General features: G+C 35.7%; 1 protein-coding gene across 3 annotated transcripts in view; it reads right to left on the reverse strand.

Moving 5' to 3' along the window:
* Positions 1–2,715: 2,715 nt before the first annotated feature.
* The window catches only part of OLA1 (Obg like ATPase 1), a 166,942-nt gene continuing 147,527 nt past the window's right edge, over positions 2,716–22,130 (reverse strand). For all 3 annotated transcript variants that reach the window (XM_046659727.1, XM_046659725.1, XM_046659726.1), the window contains 4 exons: positions 9,718–9,858; positions 8,933–9,029; positions 6,778–6,900; positions 2,716–3,232 (listed from right to left, as the gene is read on the reverse strand). In XM_046659727.1, the coding sequence (XP_046515683.1) occupies positions 3,131–3,232; positions 6,778–6,900; positions 8,933–9,029; positions 9,718–9,858 (463 nt within the window). In that variant the 3' untranslated portion in view covers positions 2,716–3,130. The remainder of the gene's footprint in view (positions 3,233–6,777; positions 6,901–8,932; positions 9,030–9,717; positions 9,859–22,130) is intronic.

A 22,130-nucleotide genomic window follows, 5' to 3' on the forward strand; every position in this document is an offset into this window, starting at 1 on the left:
GAGAAGTCTGGAAAATGTTATACACAGCATCAGCGGAGCTGAAAAAATCAAGTCCCTAGAACTGCAAAGCCAAGGACCAGATCGGGCGTGTGGTTTGGGGACTCTGTGAAGTGCCGCCTGGGTGGTCAAGTGAGTCCTCTCTTTTTCTATTTCCTAATTGCAACACTGGGCCTTTCACGGAGATACTAATCTGCAAGTGGTTCAGGATATTCACAGACCATGCAGGCGATTCAAGAACTGTCTGTTTTTATATGGGCCCCAAATCTGTTAGAAGGAGACGAGAAACGCCACTCAAAAGACAGACATAAGTCTGTTATTCTTTCACCATATTTTACAAGCTTGAAATAAGAGGAGATCAATTTGCCCAGTTAAAGCAGTTTGCCACTAGAAACAATCAACATTTCCCAAGTCTCTGGCAAAATATAAAGGAACATTAAGTGCATTTAAGTAGACTAATCAGAAAAATGTAAGAGACAGGAAAAGAAGGGATTTCTGTCTCTGACTCTATGAATGAGAGCGGACAGAGTCATTACAAAAGAGCTTTGAGACTAGAATCTAAAAGAAAACTAGAGATCGACATCAACCTGGATTTTAACACAGGAAAGTTGATTAGTCACGAGTAAGATTTACACTCCAATGGAGCTGGCAAATTTAAGTGAACAGAAGCTTCCCTCCCAACCATGATGGAAAGTACGTGTGTTCTGGGGGGTTTTGGTTCTGATCTGAGCCATGCCCCATGTCCACGTTATGAATATGATAAAACTAAATGCTCTCACAAACTTTTTTCAAGCTTTGGGCACAAATCAAAGCTCTTTTAACTATGAATTTGATTAAGATGGTTCTACAGATAGGTGAAAAAAATATCCACTTAGAAGCCTGAAACTACATTAATTATCACCAATATTAAAAGAGGAAAAACATGAAGGCATAGGCAATATACCCAGTTATCTATATGTAAAAGTTCCTGGAATTTTCAAGTTTTGTAGAAAACATAATATTGTATTTGTATATAGAATGTTGCAGAACTTTTAACCAAATTAAACATTTTTAGCTTTAATTTCAACCCCTAATGAATGTAGTTACCTCAAAACTAACTTCTTTCTCTTATTACTGGTTCTGTTTTGCAATGTGCAATTATCAGATCAGAAGTTAGAGAAAGTAAAATTACACAATCTTAAAGGCTAATTTTTAAATGAGATTTCAAACTTCCTTAAGAATTCTATGCAATTTACTTTGGAGAAGACTCAAAAGTGAGAGATTTGATTTCTTATACTGCTGAAATCCTTAATAATCCACTAATGTGTACATTCTTCCAGTGCAGAAATATAACAAGAATTTTCACAGCAAACTTGGTCAATGGCACTTGTACTTGAGTTTCATTTTTTTTTCTTCTTCTTCTTCTCCCCAAAGCTCCCCCAGTATGTAGTTGTATATTCTAGTTGTAGGTCCCTCTGGCTGTGCCATGTGGGACGCCGCCTCAGCATGGCCTGATGAGCGGTGCCATGTCTGTGCCCAGGATCCAAACCGGTCAAACCCCAGGCCGCCAAAGCAGAGCACGTGAACTTAACCACTCGGCCACGGGGCTGGCCTCTCATTTATGTTTTATTTAGTTCTTTAAGAAAAACCTTTTCATTTCATTTTATTCTTATTTCTCTGCTACAGTTTACTAATTTTTATGTTAGCAAATAAGAGCACTACTTGATTCTCAAAAAGAGCAGACTCACCAAAGAGCTCCTGAGTTATATTCATTACTCAACGGAATCCTCTTTAAACCTCCTTTCCTATGTATAGCCAAATCTCCTTTAAAATTACTTCTTCTCTTGCCTTTTATGCTACATTAAGTAACTTTCGATATTAAGTTTACGTGTTTTTAAAAATACTTCCCTATCTTTAATGTGACAAAGTAACGCAGTAGTGGCACAGGCTGGCCTAGGTGTGAATCTGCATTCCACTGAAATGGTCCTATGGTCACAGGGGAGCACAGCAGGGCCGTGCATGGGGGCAAGGAAGGCTCGCAGGAGTGTTAACATGGGAGAGAAAGGGATGGCAGGACTACCAGAGTAAGAGGAGAAGGCTAAATGCCAGTCTCCAAAGTAAGTAATCTGTCATTATTTTCTTTCAGAATTTTATGCTGTAATTTTAGAAAGGACTTAACTTATACAAACTAAAATTTCAACTGGTCTAAAATATTTTAATAGCAAGTATGAAAAGTTTTATAATTTTCAAGGTCTATCTTTTTAGTATTCAACTTTTACACTCACCACTGAATTGAAACAAATATATAACCCACCAGATATGAATGGGTTCATTTCCACAATAATTTAATAATTTCAAAGAAAGATTAAAAATGAACACTCTCTTTAATATGGTCAGAGCAACAAGAAAATCTCTTAATTTTTGAGGAAGAATTTCTTTCCAGCACTATTTTCTTTTTGGTCACAGTCACCTATGTTATATCCTTTGTAACATCATTGCCATCACCTTTCAATAAATGTCCATCTACAAATTAATTAACTTTGAGACGAATCCCTGGTATACTATTCTTCTGATTCCCATGAAAGACTCACTTTTAAGATACAATTGCAGCTGCCCCACACTGCCAGTTACTGTGTCACACACACGCCTTAAAATTCTGTAATCAGCAACCACCAGGTGCCGTATCGCATTCAGCACACCACAGTCAGTCAATACAGACATCCCCAAACACACCAAGGCTGGTTTTGTCAAATGTTTTATTGAGTGTAGACATCTGGAGTACTGTAAAACATGCATTATCTGTAGATTCAAAAAGGAGCAAGCCACATTGTCCTCACTGTCAAATGTGTCAGGCTTGGCATACATGATGGAGATTAATGAAGTATCATGAGAGTAATATGGTTCCTGAAAAGCTTCCACAATTTGGAGTAGGGTCTTAATCACGTGAAAAGCAAAGCTGTTCACATTTAGCGAACTTGCATTTCACTGGAAGTAACACAGTATTTTAATTTTAAAACAAATAAAAATAATTCTGTTTCTAGAAGATTCCCATCCCCCCAACTTCATTTGTCCCTTCAGTTTTCAGAAATTTTAGTTAAAAAAAACCTCATATGCCTTTTGGAAGTTGTACGTTTATCTGAGCAAAAACTAAAATTTATTTCTTCTTCGGTTGCTGAGGTGTATTAAATTTGAAGAAGATAATATCTCCATCTTCAACAATATAATTTCTGCCTTGTTGTCTGTACTTTCCAGCAGCCTGTAAATAGGAAATATAGAGGAAATGGGTTATTTTACAACTAAATACATAAGGTAAATGGAAGAAGCAGATGCAGAAAGTATTACATTTCTTGAATCATATTAAAAAATATATATAGAGAAAGGCGATAAGTTCAAAACTAGACGTGGAGAGAAGCAAAGTACTTCTGATTTGGGCAGAACTAGATTTTCCATACGTACATAATCATAATGTATTCTCCACTAAATTGATGGTACATAAATGTAATTATACCAATATCATTAAGTTTCATTACATGCTGTTTATGGTACATTTCTGATGTGTCTGCAAACATCCGCAAGTCACTGTAACAAAACAGATCAAACCAGGCAGGAAAAGAAGACTACATATCTAGTTTAAAGCTGCTTTATTTGCTTAAAGAAACTCTTTGGTGATTCTGATGATGCCAAAAAGACAGTTTGCTACAAGGAAAACTATTATCAATTGTAAGGTACAGATTTTACATGATTTCCTTGTAGTTTTTTCTTTAGTCTTGACAATGACCATATATAATGGTGTGTATGAGAATTCATCACGAAGAAGTTTACTGACTAATGGCCCTAGCTACAAGCAGACTCTAAACAGTTGGAACTGCAAAGACATATATTTTCACCACGTGTAAATTAGTCGACAAAGCAACTGATTCCACCTGCTGGTATGCAGATCTAGACATGCAATCTGCCAGTCATTCTAACACAAACAAGCAACAGTGCCAGAGACCCAGGTTCCCCCAGCGCAGCACACACACTTCACCCTAAGCACGACAGGCTCTTCAGCATCCGCTCTTAACATTGCATACAACTGACACAGTCCCACGTGACCCCACCATCGACCACTCAACAATGAGGACTCAAGGATGTTTTGGAAAAAATTCTCAAAAGTATTTCCCTTCTGTTGGAATTTATTGAGAACATGAAACCTTTGTCCAACAAGATCAGTACTTCCCTTTGAAAACATTGATAGGAATGTTTAAAGTCAACTGCAATTACACTAATCAGAAACAACAAGCAAAGATCATACATGTGAGGTTAAAATCAACAAACTACATCACAGAGCCCTAGTAAGCATATTTCCAATTATCCAGACTGCATATAAAAAATAACCTACTAATAATATGTGCTATTAAAATGAAGCTAATTTTGTGTGTGTGTGTGAGGAAGATCAGCCCTGAGCTAACATCAGTTGCCAATTCCCCTTTTTGCTGAGAAAGATTGGTCCTAAGCTAACATCTGTGCCCATCTTCCTCTACTTTATATGTGGGACGCCTGCCACAGCATGGCTTGATAAGCAGTGTGTAGGTCCACGCCCAGGATCCAAACCTGCAAACCCCAGGCCACCAAAGCTAAGCGCACGCACTTAACTGCTACTCCACGGGGGGCCGGCCCCTAAAATGAAGCTAATTTTTAAAAGCCAATATACCCTAACATTCTAAAAGGCATACAACATACACACAAACTCACATGATTTTTGTAAAGATGTGATGTACTGAAGGCCATATGCTACTCATTTTGAGAATCTAAAGCCCACCATTATAAAACTATATAGACAATTTAGATCAAATATATATTTACATGACATATTAATGTAAGTTTATATACTTTGTTACCACTCAAGTTTACTCCTAATTAAAGGTGACAGTGTTCCTTTAAATTCTCTAGAGACCATTTAATCCATTTCCACTGCTATCAGAAACACTGGTTGAAAAAAAATCAATACCCATTTGTGAATCTTGAGTATGTATTAAACAAGACACGTCTAACCAGTTCATTTGCACTTGAAAGCAGCCATCTGTAGAAGCCAGCTTTGCCTAAGCAGATATGATTGCTAATAATGTGATATCCCTGTAGACTACAAAGCCCACACAGAGCTATTCAGTATATAGTTCACAGCACTGGCATTAAATTAGTTATGCTGCCCTGGTGTTAGAAACAGATATATGTACATACGCATATACACAATCTTGCTCTCAAACCCCAAACCTACTTGATAATATGCAAGTAAATATTTGCTGAATAAGAGGGCATAAAGCAATTCATAAATGCTTTATTTGGAGTTCAAATTTTGAAATGTTTTGGAGATTAAAAAACACATAAAATACTTAATGGTATTCTAAACTGAAAAGCCAGAGGTCAATCCTTTCCAATTTACAGTATAAAAGCTCCCAGTCAGTGTTAAGCATTTCTACATGCAGGAAATATTATTTTATTGTATATTATATATAAAGTTTCTCTGTATTGTTAAAGGAAGTATTCACAATTTATATATCTTTTAAGTTTATTACAACATAGATATCTATTAAGGATTGGTAAAACAGGCTTATCACATGAGAGTATAAAAAAGAAGCATCTGATTTCTGAATTCTAGTAACAGAAAAATATCCTTAATCCTCTTTACCTATGAAAAGTATATTTGCTAACATGATGTAGCAGGTTGAAAAATAATCTGAGATTTCTCACTGCTAATTAGTACTCCTGACAAGATTCAATCTCAGTATTTGCATAACTATCTATTGATACAGACGACACCACTGAAAAGTTAATAACTTTGCTTAGTTGTAAACTGTAACTTCTTTGACTCTTTTTCAAAAAACAAAATGGCTCTCATTCAATACTGAATGAACTATACCAAGGTTTCTTCCCGCCTCTTCCTGCGGTTCCAACACTTCTACTAAAGTCTTGCTGTTTAGTATGATCTTTCCAATGATACCAATGAGAATAAACGAAACTTGAAATAAACTTTTTCGCATTCCTTTCAAATGATGAATTAGTAAACACAAGAGAGACCTGTTTAAATTCTTTAAAATTTTCTACGGTAGTCTTCAAATACCAAACTAAAGATAAAGAAGCCTTCCTACAACGTCAGTTTAATCACTTGACCTATTTCTATTGATTAGAGATGACATACCTTCAAGATTTCACTAAGTAAAACCCAATAAAGCCACACAAAATTAAGCTTGCAATACAATTTACACTTTAAAAAGTCACTTATTACTCATGTATAACACTGCTTCATCATTAGTGGCTGCAAATCAAATTACACTCATTAGCTAAAATAAAGCACAATTTTGGACCTGCCCTCTAGTGTTGAGAAAGCAAATCAAATTCCCAAAGATCTTTTAAAAAAAAAGTACAATGAAGTTTCAGCAAGAACAGGTCTTATTTAACTAAATTTCTTGTCCCTTTCTTTGAATTAATCATAAGCAGATACGTGCTACTTCTATTTCAGATATTCAGATGTAAAAGTATAATTTTTCATTGGCCATCAGTGAATAAAATCTTTGGAGTTATTATAATTACTTAAAACTATTGTACTTTTATTTTCATTTTTAGAAAAACACCACAAAATTACTGACAATTCACACATTTTAAAAATTATCTAAAAGCATGTAAACATCTACAGCTCTTCAATTGGTTTATAGTAACACTAAATCCCGATATATAATTTAAAAGACCGTTATTCATTTTAATCATGAGTATCTCTGTATTAGTAAAAATTATAAAATGTGCAACTGGAAAATAATTCCTTACCTTGACCGCATTCTCCGAACCTTCCTCTTTAAAATCTTCGTATTTCATTACTTCAGCCATAATGAATCCTTTTTCAAAATCTGTGTGAATCTTTCCTGCAGCTTGAGGAGCCTTCGTCCCTTTCTTTGAAAAGAAAGACCAGAGAAAGCTAATTGCATTTGCGATGACTGATTCTAAGTGTAGAGTTTCTTTTCTCTGATGTGCAGTTGGGCTCAACTTAAACTTAGTTTAGCATCAGTTAAGATGTCAGATATACAATTAGTACGTTTTCAACGCTGGGCACTGTCTGTGCAGCACACTGAGCACAGACACATCAGTAGATATTAGAGAAGCACAGCTCTGTTTTTATTAAGAGTCGTCCACAGTTTTATTGATTTAGATGCGGTGGTCTGGTTTTGGCGTAGGTTTCATTTCGATTTTCTATTCTTCACAGTAGAAAAAAATAAGGATTTTAAAGTAACTTTCAAGCTGAATTATCAAAGGTTTTAAAAAGATAAAAAGCCATGAAAATTTCAGCTCATCTAAAGAACATATAAAAATCAATATATAAAGAGACATTTTAAAGATATTTCCAACAAATCATATAATCTATGTTCAGCAAATAATTTTGAAATTCTCATAAAATTTCTGAACATTTTACATAATACACCCTGCCTCTAACCATCATGAAGGAAAATTCAAGTTGATATAGGAAGAGAAATGTCTTATAATTACCCTATATGTTAAATTACAAGGACATGCATTCCAGGCACACACAACCATGGAAAGAAATCTGGGAAATAATGGTGACCTAAAGGCTGCTCAATAAAGCATGTTAAAGTGATAAGGAGTCTGACACTATAAAGCACAGTTTTTACAATAAAAGATGTATTGGGTTAATATGGCTACTCACTGATGCTTACCTGACCAAATATCCTAGCACATTAAATCATGGATACTTACAATCAGTCTTAAGATAAACCAGCTTTCACATTTACAAGCCCAGAACACGTTATCTTTCCTGCTGCACATACTTAAGTTTGGAAGTTTTAAGGCTTTAAAATATAAAGTAAAAATAAACCCTGGCAATTTGTTTACCAACTCGGATTTGCTTTGACAATATTTTCTAAGTCTATATAAACGGGCCATGGTTAGAAGTCAATCATTTTTTTACAAAGGGGAGAGGAGATAAGAAGAAAAGTGAATCTCACATTCACACAATGCATTTAACATTATGTTGAACTGCCTCCATGCTCCCATCCATATCAAATCAAAGTAAATGTTACAATAGATTACAGTAGTCAGTGAAAACAGAAATCAAAGCAGCACTGAAATTTATCACCTAACACATATTAAAAAAGCATAATAAAAGAATGACTAAGACAGTATTTCTAAAAGTTCTGACATTTTTATATTCTGCAACACTATCTGGGACTACATATATTTTAAAATATTTTTCAATAGTGACTACCATATTACAATATATTTACATTTAAAAGCAAGCCATTACAGTTCAGTTTCTATTGTCCTCTGGGAATAAATTAGTCATTCTTTCTGGTCATAATCAGTGTGCACCGATATTTAAAACACATATCACATTTTTAAAAAAGAAAGACTGAATATATAACATTGTAAAAATAAACACTACTTCTATGAATTCAAATAAAAAAAGGCATGAATTATTACATATTAAGTTTAGCTCTTTGAGCCCAACTGTGTATCCATGAAGAGCATAATGATGTCATATTGCTTTTATTGCTGAAAATGTAATCCGAGGAAAGCAAAGGAGGAAAGAACCACCCGCAACCCAAACAAACTTAGCGAACACAAAATGAAAAGCAACATCAATTTCACTGCAGACAAACCCAGTCACACAGATTAAGCAAGCACAATACTGGTGCGTCTTATCTCTGACCACAGGAGGAGGGTAGACAGATTCTACAGGATGAAGAAATTCAGACTATGTAATAGGCAGAATCAATTGTTACCTGCCTCAATCAATGCCGCTCCACTTTCACTGTTCAGCAGCTCACAAATAATTAAAGTTATCCTGGACAAAAACCTCATCTGTAATGACTAGCTAACCGCCACCATGACAAACTTCAAAGTCAGTGATATCAATCTGAATTCAATAGTGTGGAACTGGATATAGCTGATGAATAAGTATGAATCTTACCCTGATGGTCCATGCACGCACTTCATCTGGGCCTGCAGTGAAAAAGTATTCTAGTTGGAGTGCTGCAAACCCAGCCTTAATGATCTTTGGCAAAGCGCTGAAATAAAATGAAACAAATTCACTCAACATATAAGTTGATTGTGCCAGAGATGGATGTAGAGCTAAAATTATTCATTTCAAGCAGAAAATGCTGAAGACACTAGTAAATGACCATTCATCTTTCATAAAACACTTGAAAAGGTCAGAAAGCATATAACTATTTCTAAAAAATCCCTTCTAAAATTGGTTTTAATTGTATTGGTCTGAATATATCATCTTGAATTGTTTACTATAAAAAAAGAAAAATTCGGTCTACCCATTCTATGACTATTTCCCTCTAATATTAATTATTTCCAGGATGTGGGTCATGAAAGCAAAATTATTTCTTGGAAATCCAATGTTTAAACAATATATTACTGTTACTCAGAAAAAATCAAGGCAACTGATTCACCCTTTCTCCTCCCCCACTGAACATGACGAAAGAGTTTTGGCGATCGTTCCTTCTCAAAAATATACATAACTAATACCTATGTTATAATTAAAACACTGTACGGAGATGACAGATGACAGTTAAAAACTTAATTTAAAATAAATCTTTTCACTCTGTCTCATGGTAAAGAAAGGAGAAGATTCCCTCTTTATAATGGTAATTACTCTGTCATTTATTATTCTATCAGCGCAAGCAATTAAATTACTGCAAGGAAATAGTTGATAATAAAGTGTAGGGAAAATGAATGCTAATTAACCTTTGTGTCATGTTCGCTTCCAGATACTTCTGTCTCTCCTCAGCACTCAATTCTTGCAACTTGAGTTCCAAGGCCCCACTAAAAGGAATGACCAAGGCACCTGGGTCATACTTGTCCACCCACTCTTTAATTTTTATCAACCTGTAGACAAAAAAGGGCACAACATTATCTTGTAGTGCATGCATGACTGTACCACATTCATTATTATCAAGTAGCACATACATATTCATAAGAATTGCACGGTTTTATGATGCCATCTTTTTGTGTATAGCTTTCCAAGGTCAAGGCATTAACAGGCAGCAATTGCTTCAGGTATACGCCATAATATTTTACTGTAGTCTAGTTTTACTTTAGCACATTATCTATAGAAACTATTATACAAATATTTTAAAACTTTTTAAAGTTACACTAAATTTGTTCAGCATTAACATACGTGCCCTTAAAAACCTTGATTTTAGGACAATTTTTTCTGACTTTACAAAGTAAAATTTTAAAAAGCAAAAACATAAAGTTGCATTTGTATAGGAATCACACCTAAAACTGCCAGCTAATTTTGAAGAAGCTTTGACAAATAAATAATTTGTTCACCAGATATGCGTATGCCTGGTTTCACTTCCTTCTGGGACTAACGAGAGCCTATAGTTGTCACTGGTTTTGAGGGAGATTTTTGCTAATCAAAACAAAGACGTCCAGCAATACAGATTTACAAACCTAGTTGACTGGTGTACACACCAGTCTTACGAACCTCACTTCTGTAGGATCATAAATAACAGAACTATAGAGGAAATAAATTCCTTTACTCGAAAAGCGTTTGGAAAGACAAATTGGTTAGGAAATTGATACCAAGTGTTACCTGAAAAGAAGCTATTAAGTGACTTTTTCTTTCTTCCAAAGCATGAAGTATTTTGACAAAGTAGTAGTCAGAACATAAATGAAATAAGTATAATGAATATATTAACCGGGTTCTGATCCTACCACTCTGCTAGCTTCTTATTCCTGGGCAGGTTATGAACCTTTCTAAGCCTCAGTTTCCTCATCTATAAAAATGGAGATAATAATAGTATTTATTATATTGTAAAGAACCTAAAAAATAATGCCTGGCATATAGTAAATGATAACAGTAGTTACTATTATGAATTTTCATTCTCAGATAATCAGAGCATATATGCTTATGATTCTAGAATAGTTTAGTATAGAATCGAATATAGATTTCATAGAAATTTATATTAAAAAGTTTTATGTATACCATAGTCTTACATAATTCCACTAGCCTCCCATATTTAGACTGAGATTTTAATAGCTATTGTGATAAAAAAAGCTGTGGCAGGAATCCTTTAAGTAATCAATGTAAATGTCACTTTAGGGGAAAATGAACACAAGAGCTAAACTGCAAGTTCATCAACACTCACCTATCACAGAAAACGGCAGGGGATCCGAGTTATCAGAAAATTAAGAATATGGCCTACTAAGTAGGATTTAGGATGGGACAAAGGAATGAAACATTCACATAATAGTTTATATATCTTTGTTATACAAGGCTAACCTATAATTTACTTATTTAATATGTTACCAGTGTTTTTTGATCTTCATAATATTTTTTTCCTTTTGGTCACATCCTAAGGGAAAAAAATAGACCAATCCCTAATAGTTATTTTGGAATAAAGTATGTGTCTTTTAAAATAGGAAATCCAAACCAGATATTTTCTTATCCAAAATTATGAAGGACAGGTTAAGGAAAAAAAGGAAAATTTAAATTGATACTTCTGCCTATAATAACATTACAAGATTCTAAGTTATTTCATAGACTTACCCTATTCAAACAAAAGTGTATATTAAATGTTATCATCAATGGTTTAGTAACATAAGTTTATTATACAAGTCAGAATCAAATATGTAATTAAAAAAAGATCACACACCAAGTACAGATTCAATGAAAGTGAAATAGAACAAGCCCATGTAAAAGGATAATATAAAAATATCATTCACATTTTGTTTCGTAAATATGGTCAACATAACTAATAAAACCAGAACTGTTATGAAACAACAAGATAAGAAATAATTACTTTGGCTAAAACATCAATTCAGAATAACAATAGTGCTACCCTGTCATTTTAACAGCCTTTCCTGCAGAGTCCTCAGAGGGATTATTTGCATTCCTCAGGTGTTCTATTGTACAATTCAGATGAATAAAGACTTACAAATCATTCCTCTACCGCCAATGTGAGACTTTGATCTGGTGAATACACCATTGTACCTTAACTATAATTGGCAAAAAACCTGACAGTGTAGAGCATCACAAGCTTAATAACAAAGGAGAATATCTCAAAGTGTTGACAGATGATCTTCATAATGCAGAAGCAGAGCTGGTACATTTTAGCAATAAATGAGCACTGAGGTCTAAAGGTCTCTAAAGTGACTGACATCAGACCTGCTACAGCCTCACTAAAAGAAAAAGGTACCGTAGCACTCTCCGTAAAGTGAGTTAGGCTCTTTGCCTGCAAGCTTCACTTTTGTGACTTTCACTGTCATAGAAAACACAGGGAAGATGAAAAGTGAGTTAGGTTCTTTGGCTGTCTGCTTTACTTTTGTTACTTTTACTATCAAACAAAACTAAGAAATGTTCCAAAGTGATTTTTAATTACATATTTGAAAAAAGCCTTGAGCAATTAAAAAATATGACTCGCCTTCAAGATTACAGACTAAAATACATAAAATATATTTACTAGGTCTGAGGGTTACAAAAGTGTGATAATGAGGCCAAGATCACAAGTTTGAACCCCATTGGGACCAGTTACCTTTTGCAGAAAAATGTCTATTCTATTGCTACAAACCATACCCCAAACTATAGTTAGTCATCTCAAAAATGTGTGCTACCAGCACACGAGGGATATGGAAAATCAAAGTTGAGCTCAGTACCACTACCAGAAAAACAATTTCAAGTACATTGTGTCAAAGCGACTGAATAATAATCTCCATATACAAATGTTAGCAAATGTCTAAAGAAAATTATCCTACCCAAATTGTTAGTGACCAAGATAATAATGATAATGATGATGATGATAGTGTCATAGAATATAACATTATATGAATGGAGAAGAAACAGTAAAGATAATACACTCCCAAAAGATAAACTGTAAAGACTTTCATAGTATTCATTTTACAAATTTATATGAACAGAATAGTGCAAAGAGATCCATCCTTCTCTTGATAAGGAGCCAGAGCCATGCTGATTTCCCCAAAATCTTACGAGTGACAAATGGAAAGAAGAACCGCCATTAGTTATATTTTTCTCCCTGGTAATGATTCCACAGAAAGGGGACAAAGCAGGGACAATCGATTTTAAGACTAAAAGGGAGATGCTTTGAGATACACTGGTAGGTTATGATCTGTTAGATGCTTTGGCAGAATGAGATCTTTAATATAAAATTAGTATTAGATTTCTAAAAGATCATGTCTCAAATTTACCTTTGGTCTTATAATCTGACCTTCTTAGCCAGTCTTGAAATTCCAGATTCCATAATTTGATTTTCCCAGGGTTAGTTTACATGGTTGTATTTCTTTTCCCAGACACTAATTTTATTTCTAAAAATTCTATTTGTTGCTCTTTTAAATCTACCTGCTCTTTTTTTTGGGTAATATTTTACTTTTGTTAAATGAATTCTTAGTCCCTTTCAGTATTTTAATCAGATTAATTTAAAGTTCCTTTCAGATTCTCTAATTACTTCTGCTTTCTTGGGTATAACTCTATCCCTTACCATTTGGCATCTGCTCATGAATGACCTCTCACCACAGTTGGTTCCTGTGTATGTGCTGTGTTGTTTTTGGGTGTGTGGTCATTTGGTAACAGCAGTTATGTTCCAAGGGAGTTTGTGGTTCCCTGGGTTGTTATGTCTCTATGGGATCATTTTGTGGTTGTTTCTTCGAGGGAAGGACCTATGGAGGTGGGCTCTGGATCATTTTAGGGCTCAGTGTTTCTGCACTAGGTTATTGGTAATGGAAATTAAGGCCCGACCTCTTATAATGCAGTCCTAGTCTCTAATTCCCTAAGAGCAACAGTTTGCTCCCTTGTCCAGAAGGGGTGGGAGTGGAAGGCATTTTTCTAGTATCTGATCTTGGAAAGGATAGCTTTTTCTAGCTTTACGAGAGAGACTCGTTCTAGCACCCATAGCCTGGGGCCCATGCCTTGACTCTTATTCCTACACGGACACCAAAGTGTCTAAACCATATATAAGCTTACTTTTCCCTGAGGGCCTTACACTGCTGATTTCACTCTCTACTGTGACTTAGTTTCCTCTTTGTTTTTGGCACCTAGAGAATCCCTTTTCTTGCTTTTAAGTCCTGCTGTGTGTTCTAAAAATACCAGATCATCATCAATACCATCCTTTTCTGGTGTTTCTATATATTAGGAACTAGAAGGGAGCTTCCTGTATTGGCTCAGTCCACCATCTTCACTGGAAGCTCTCCATATTGGAATTAAATTCTCCACTTCATTGTGTCTTAATCTATTCTTTTCTACACTTCACGTCCGTCTAGCCATTCAACTACACTCAGCTACTCAAATTCTAACATTTCCTAAAAATCCTTTAAAGATGACTCAATCTAGCACTAAAGCGAAGTTATATTACATTTATGACATCTTTGCTGAACATTAGAACTCTCTCAAATATGCTTATTCTATTTTGCAACATCAAAGTATATTTAAAATCTTTTAAATGGATACATATAGTAATATCAGGTCCTTATATACACCATATATAGTTTTCTGTGTGAATCTAGGTCTTAACTTAAAAAAAAAATTAACAGTAATCTCTTGCTTCTGACTGAATATAACTGCTGGCAAGAACCATAGGTCAATATTCAGAAAATCATGTAACTTACACAAAGAGAGATCCAGGGCAGGTTCATTCAGCGACTTAGCATCATTCAGTCAATGTTATTAAGGACCTGGTCTTTACTAAGCTAGATCCCCTCATGTTGTTCATGGTGTGGACATACCATAAATCCAGGGGGTACTGATAAACACTGAGGTTATTTCTAGTCTCCTCCCTTGTAGATTTACTCTCATCTCTATTAAAACTGCTCAGAGTCCCAAAGAATGACTTTAAGATATCACATTCCTCTTTTCCATTTTCCAAACATGACCGCTGCAAATTAATGTCAATTTACACTGTTCTAAAAAAAAAAAAAAAAGAGTAAGGCTTATGGAAGGTAAAGTTATTGCGTTAAAGATGACATAAACATTATTTATTAATCCAGTTATTTTACAGATAGCAATAAATAATACTGGAAAGCTGCACTAAAGTTAATATCACAACAATATACAAACTGACATATATACCATAAACAATATTCACTCAAGGCCAAAAAATTTGCTCTAGGAAATCTAAAATTCCCCACTCTTTAAAATTTAAAATCTAATAAAGTTATTAGAATGAGGTTATTAAGGAAGTCAGTGGTGAAAAAAGAGGGAGAAAGAAGAAATACAAAAAAAGTAAATTCTACTCTAATTGATTAGTGTCTGGAAATCAAATTCTTCTTCTAAAAGAGACAGCCATCTTTGATGTAAGTAACAGACCTCAAGTTTCAGTGTTCTTGTCTGACTTCATGGAGTTGTACAGAATACTTACAACTTTGCTCCTGAAAGTGTGGTGGCATCACTTGAGTGCTTGTTAGAAATGTACAATCTCAGAATCTGCATTTTAACCAGATCCCCAGGTATTTCATATGCATGTTAAACTTTCAGAAGCACTGACTAAAGGACTTTGACAATAAAAGCACTTTAACTGAAAGTATGAAAAGGTCTGGGATAACTCCACAGACCAACTGATAACTAAGCAGATGCTGACTATCTATTTTGCTGATAGAAGAGGAGCAAGAATAATAGAAAAATTCCTGTTTACATCTCCCAGGTTCAAAACCAGAAGAAGAAAAAGTCACTAAATTTCAGGAAGTGTAAGGAAAAGGTTTACTCTGAATCCCCTGCAACGAAAAGAAGCTTCGGGTTCACAGTAAAAATAATTAGTATAGACAGAATTACCACGGTCAACAATTTCCTACTTAATAAGACATAATTATGCCTCTCTTATTCTAATAAACCTCAGTACCTGGAAAAACATCTGTAGTAAGTTAGCTTTGGAGTTTAGATTCAAATTATAAGAAGTTATTCCAGCAGAGAGGACTTTGTGAAATCTGAATTCATATCAAGCAAAAGAGATATTAACACAAATTGTTCCCTACAAGGATCTCACAGAACCACTGTCTGAAAAATCCCATTCATTTTGCAGTCACTATAATAAAATGGCATTTGTACACATACATATGTGTGAGTGTGCGTGTGTGTATGTGTGTGGTGTATATACATAAAAGGAAATAAATTCTAGAGAAATGAGCATTCCTTTTGCAGCAAATGAATAAAAATTGGGTTTCAGGCTTTCTGTTTCAAGGATTAACAAGCTTTCTGACACTAGTGGTAAATGTAAGGTTATAAGGAAATTGAAATGATAAGTGTTATGACAAGCAAACAACCTTAAATGCAAATTAGAAAAATTGGGAAATATTTATCCCAACACTTTGGACTCACCATTACTTGGGATTTCTTAATAATGCTTTAAAAATTTCAAATATAATACATGCAATTAATCTATATGCAATGAACATGTAATAACTATATGGAAATATTTTCTATATTCAGCAAAAAGACTCTATTTAAAAAAAATTTCTTGCAATGAATAATCAGGAGGAAACATAAGGGTGAATCTCAATTAGTTTGAGTAAATCCTAGAACTCTCATTCTCAAGCAGGCAACTGGTTTGAGTGGGCATGTGAACCAATTTTGGTCAATGGGGCATGAGGGGAAGTCTGCTAGCAGCTTCAGGAAAAGATCCCAAAAGATTCCTTTGGCTCTTAAAAAGAGGAAAGAAGAGAGTCTCTGCTGTACACTGTCTGGATCCTATCCCTAGAAATCTAGCAGTTATTTTGTGACCAAAAGAATGGAAGTGGGGAAAGGTGAGAAAAACCCTTCTTTTTGATAATATCACAGGAACGCAGAATTAACCAACCCTGTAGACGAACTACCTTGGGTCTCACTCTTATGTACTGGGATTGTTATTTGCAGCTGAAAGCACCCTGATACTGATAATGACCACATTTTGGGGTTAGCCTCATTTAAGTATATGACTGCAGCTCCTCTTAACTGGCCTAATTCCAATTTATTCTTTAAGAAACCAGCCCCTGCAGAACTTTCCCTGAGCTTCCATATAGATAGAAGCTATTACCACACTCCACCCTCTGCTATAAATTGCCTATTTTCTTGTTTATCTCCTCCCACTATAATAAAAATTTCTGGAGGTCAAGGACTTCTTTGTTCCCTGATACATCCACAGACCTCTCCTAGTATAGCACTGGCACATAGTAGATGCTCAAACATTTTCTGAATGGATAATAACAGGAAAGAGCTTTAGCTAATAATTAGCTGACTGATAACGGGCAGTTATTTAAGGTCTCAACTTTAATTTACTCATCTCCAAACTGATAAGTAGTTTTCAATCTGTACTGGGTTCTCTAAAAGAGATCCCAAGGTGCTAGGAAGAGAAAGGGTGGAGAGAGCAAGGGAGGAAGGAACAGGGAGGTTCTGGACCCTCCACTCTTGCATTTCAACCTGACCTGCATTATTCTTATATGCTAGATTTCTGTACCAGATTTCATCAGATGAAAAAGCTCCATTGTTTTTAACTCTAAAGTTCAATGATTGAATGATCATTTTCAGATGGCAAATTCTATCATTTTATGGCATATGCCAGAAATTGAACAAGTACAAGTGCTAAAATCTTTAGACAATTCAGTTGTTGTTGTTGGTGCCATCAAAGGGATTCCGACTTCTAACAACCCTGTGTACAGTAGAGCAGAACCTTGCTGGCTTATTTTGCGTCATCCTTTTACCTTCCACTGCTGTATCAGATAATGCTCTGTTGCTATTCATAGGGTTTTCATGGCCAAGTTTTTCAAAAGTGGGTAGCCAGATCCTTCCTCCTAGTCTGTTTTGGTCTGGAAGCTCTGCTGAATCTTGACTACCACGGGTGACCTTGCTGGCATTTGAAATACCAGTGGCATAGCTTTTAGCATCACAGCAACATGCAGCTGCCACAGCGTGACAACTGACAGATGGGTGGTGTGGTTCCCTGACCAGGAAAGGAACCTGAGCTGAGGTGGTGAGAGTGCAGAATATTAAAACAGTAGACCAACAAGGATGGCTAGGCACTTCAGATTTCTGTTTAAATGCTACTTTTCACCATCTTTAAAAAAAAAAAACCCTTCCCCTTCTCATTTTCTGTCACTCTCAATTCCCTTACATTGACATATTTTTCTTCATAGCAGTCATTATATTATATGTTCTTAATGTTTATTGTCTTCCACCCAGCATTGGTGAACCTTCTTACCCACTTCTTAGGGCATGGAGCTTCTTGAATATTTTGTTCACTGCAGTATCTCCAGCACCACTTTTAACAGTGTCTGGCACAAACAGATTTTTTTTTGAGGAAGATTAGCCCTGAGCTAACTACTGCCAGTCCTCCTCTTTTTTGCAGAGGAAGCCTGGCCCTGAGCTAACATCTGTGCCCATCTTCCTCTACTTTATATGTGGGACGCCTACCACAGCATGGCGTGCCAAGGGGTGCCATGTCTGCACCCGGGATCTGAACCTGGCGAACCACGGGCCGCTGAGAAGCGGAACATGTGCACTTAACCGCTGCGCCACCAGGCCGGCCCCAAACGGTGTCTGGCACAAACAGATGCTCAATAAATATTGGATGGATCAATGAATAGGAATGACTTAAATTGAAAATTAATCTAAAAAAGATTAGGTAAATGAACACTCAGATTCTTACAGACCCGAGTTACCTGTCTCTTCTGCCAGAGTCAACCTTCAGAAATCAGTAAGCTTTGATGGACTTGACCATTGAAGGTATGCATGCATGTTTATTAGCCGGAATGGTGAAGTGAAAAATCTTATCAACAGAACAGAGGGGGAGCATACCTAATTCAGGTAAGGGTATCAAACAAAAATTCATAGTATAGTGGGGTTATTTTCATTTTCAAGTTAAATTCAAGTCTGAACCATCAAGGTTCCTTGTGAAAGTACCAAAATGACCACCTCAAACTTTAAGATGTTCCCTGAATCTCTTCTTACTCCTTCAAGGCTTCTTACCCCTTCAAAGCTACTAAGTTATGATCTGTGTTTATACTAAGTGGCCCAAAGCAGGGCATATTTTTGACAATTTAGAGCAATGCTGCTCAAAATATAGTTTCTGGACCACCTGTAAATCCAGGACTCTACAAGAAAACCTATATTTATGATCTCTGGAAGTGGGATTTGCACCTAACCGTACAACACTTTGCACTCTGATGTGTGAGAGCCACTATTTTTGAGTCTCTGCCATTTCTTTGCAATTCTATATTCTAATCTTAAACATTACACTTGGAAATATTCTGTAATTACAGTTGTCATGAGGTAAACCAATATTTGTAGCTTGAGACTATTAGAGACTCTGTTAGCTATAAGAAAATTTCCCAACTATGTTATGATCCTACAGATGCAAGGAAATTACTTCTGGCCATGGGGCCCCAGGATAAACTATCTTTCCTTCCACTTTTGTGCATAGGAAGACACCAGATTGATGCAATCTATATTCAAAAGCTGAATTTATAGGGATACCCACAAATCTTGATTTAACTATCACAGACATGTTTTTTAAGACTGTAGATGGTATCAAAAATGGGACTTCCATATCCAGACCACTTATAAAGATGAAGAAAGTCAAAAGAATATCTTTGATATCTGGCAAGAGATGAGGGAGAAGAAGCGTGGAATGAGAGTGAGTGTGTGTGTAGGGAGAGCGAGCATGCATTGCAACACGTGTCATAGTGGTAGTGTGCCAAAGAAACACAGTACCATAAAGATCATGAAAACTTCAGTCTCAAGTCTTTCGTGAGATTGGCCTAAATTTATGAAGAGCTTGTAAATCATAAAAACTAAACTGAGATAAGAATGTATTTAACAAAATCAGTGTATAGTCACATGCCGCATAATGATGTTTCAGTCAGCAACGGCGGTTCCATAAGAGAAGTACCATATAGCATAGGTGTTTAATAGGCTATATCATCTAGGTTTGTGTCGGTACACTCTGTGAGGTTTGCACGACGATGAAACAGTCTGACAATGCATTTCTCAGAACAGATCCTTGCATCCCTGTTGTTAAGTGATGCATGACTGTACTTGTACATGAAAACTACAAAGCATCATTGACAGAAATTAAAGACCAAAGTAATGGAAAAGACATCTGTGTTCATGGATTGGAAGACTTAATATTGTTAAAATGGCAATATTCCCCAAACTGATCTACAGATTCAATGCAATCTATCAAAATTCCAGCTGCCTTTTGTACAGAAACTGACACGCCTGTACCAGAATTCATTTGAAAAATCAAAGAACTCAGAATAGCCAAAACAATCTTGAAAAAGAACAAAATTGGAGGACTTGTCCTTCCCTATTTCAAAACTTACTATAAAACTGGAGTAATCAAGACTATGTGGCACTGGCATAAGCCTAGACATACAGATCAATGGAACAGAACTGAGAGTTCAGAAATAAACGTATACGCCTATGATCAATTGATTTAAGACAAATTTTAATTGTGGTAAAAAAAAAAAAAAAAACCATAAAATTTGCCATCTTAACCTTTTTGTATATGTGTGAGGAAGATTGGCCCTGAGCTAACCTCTGTTGCCAGTCTTCCTCTTTTTGCTTCAGGAAGATTGTTGCTGAGCTAACATCTGTGCCAATCTTCCTCTGTTTTACGTGGGATGCCACCACAGTGTTGCTTGATGAGCGGTGCTTTGTCCATGCCCAGGATCCAAACCTGCAAACCCTAGGCCACTGAAGCAGAGTGTGAGAACTTAACCACTACCGGGCCGGCCCCCATCTTAACCATTTTTAAATGTACAAATCAGTACTGTTAACTATATTTACACTATCGTGTAATGGATCTCCAGAACTTTTTCATCTTGCAAAACTAAAATTTTATACTTATTCAACAACACTTCCTTGTTTCTCCCTCCAATGCTAGCCCCTGGCAACCATCATTCTACTTTCTGTTTCTATGAGTTTGACTACTTTAGACACCTCTTATAAGTAGAATCATACAGTTTTTGTCTTTTTGTGATTGGCTTATTTCATTTAGCATAACGTCCTCAGGGTCCATCCACGCTGTAGCATATGACAGAACTTCCTTCTTTTTTAATGCTGAATAATACATTGTATGTATTACCACATTTTGTTTATCCATTCATTCACTGATGGACATTTGGGCTGCTTCCACCATTTACTATTGTGAACAATGATGTAATGAAAATATCTCCTCATGATTCTGCTTTCAATTCTTTTGGATATATACCCACAAGCTGGATTGCTGGATTGTATGATAATTCTATTTTTAATTTTTAAAGGAATCTCCATTCTGTTTTTCATTTTTCATTCCCACTAACAGTGCACCAGGATTTCAACTTCTCCACATCCTTGACAATACTTATTTTCTTTTTCTTGCTTTTTTTTAGTGGCCATCCTAATGGGTGTGAGACAACTGATATCTACTTGTGGTTTTGATTCACATTTCTCTAATGATTATGATGTTGAATATCTTTTCATATGCTTGTTGGCCATTTGTATATCTTCGTGGTGAAATGTTTATTCAAGTCCTTTGCCCCTTTTTCTTTTGTTTGGCTGAAGAAGATTCACCTTGAGCTAAAATCTGTACCAATCTTCCTGTTTTGTATATGGGTCACTGCCACAGCATGGCTGCCAGCAAGTGATGTAGGCCTGCTCCCGGGAAGCAAACTTAGGCTGCCAAAGCAGAGTGCACCAAACTCAACCTCTAGGCCACAGGGCTGGCCTCCCTTTGCCCATTTTTAATTAGGTTATTTGGGTTTTTGTTGTTGAGTTTGTTATGGTCAATTGATTTTTAACAAGGGTATCAAGATAATTCAATGGGGAAAGAACAGTCAATGAATGGTTCTTAGACAACTGGATATCCCCAAACAAAAATGAAAATGGATCAAAGATCTAAATGTAAGAGTTAAAACTCTAAAACTCTTAGAAGAAAACACATGGAAATCTTCACAACCTTAGATTAGGCAATAGTTTCTTAGAGATAAATATGGGTGCATATGTTAGACTCCATTTGCACAGACCTCCTTCCCCAAACAGATCCTTCTTCCTGAAGTTGTTCTTAACTCAGCCTCTGGAGGGTGCTTCCATGTTCTAACAAACAAGGCCATTCCCTCATGATATCATTTATCCAAATCCTCTCAGATCTGGTAAATAGATAAATTTACCATGTGGGATATATGTGAATTTCATAAAG

The sequence above is a fragment of the Equus quagga genome, chromosome 4 (genome assembly GCF_021613505.1).
Source record: "Equus quagga isolate Etosha38 chromosome 4, UCLA_HA_Equagga_1.0, whole genome shotgun sequence".
In the NCBI taxonomy this organism is placed as follows: domain Eukaryota; kingdom Metazoa; phylum Chordata; class Mammalia; order Perissodactyla; family Equidae; genus Equus; species Equus quagga.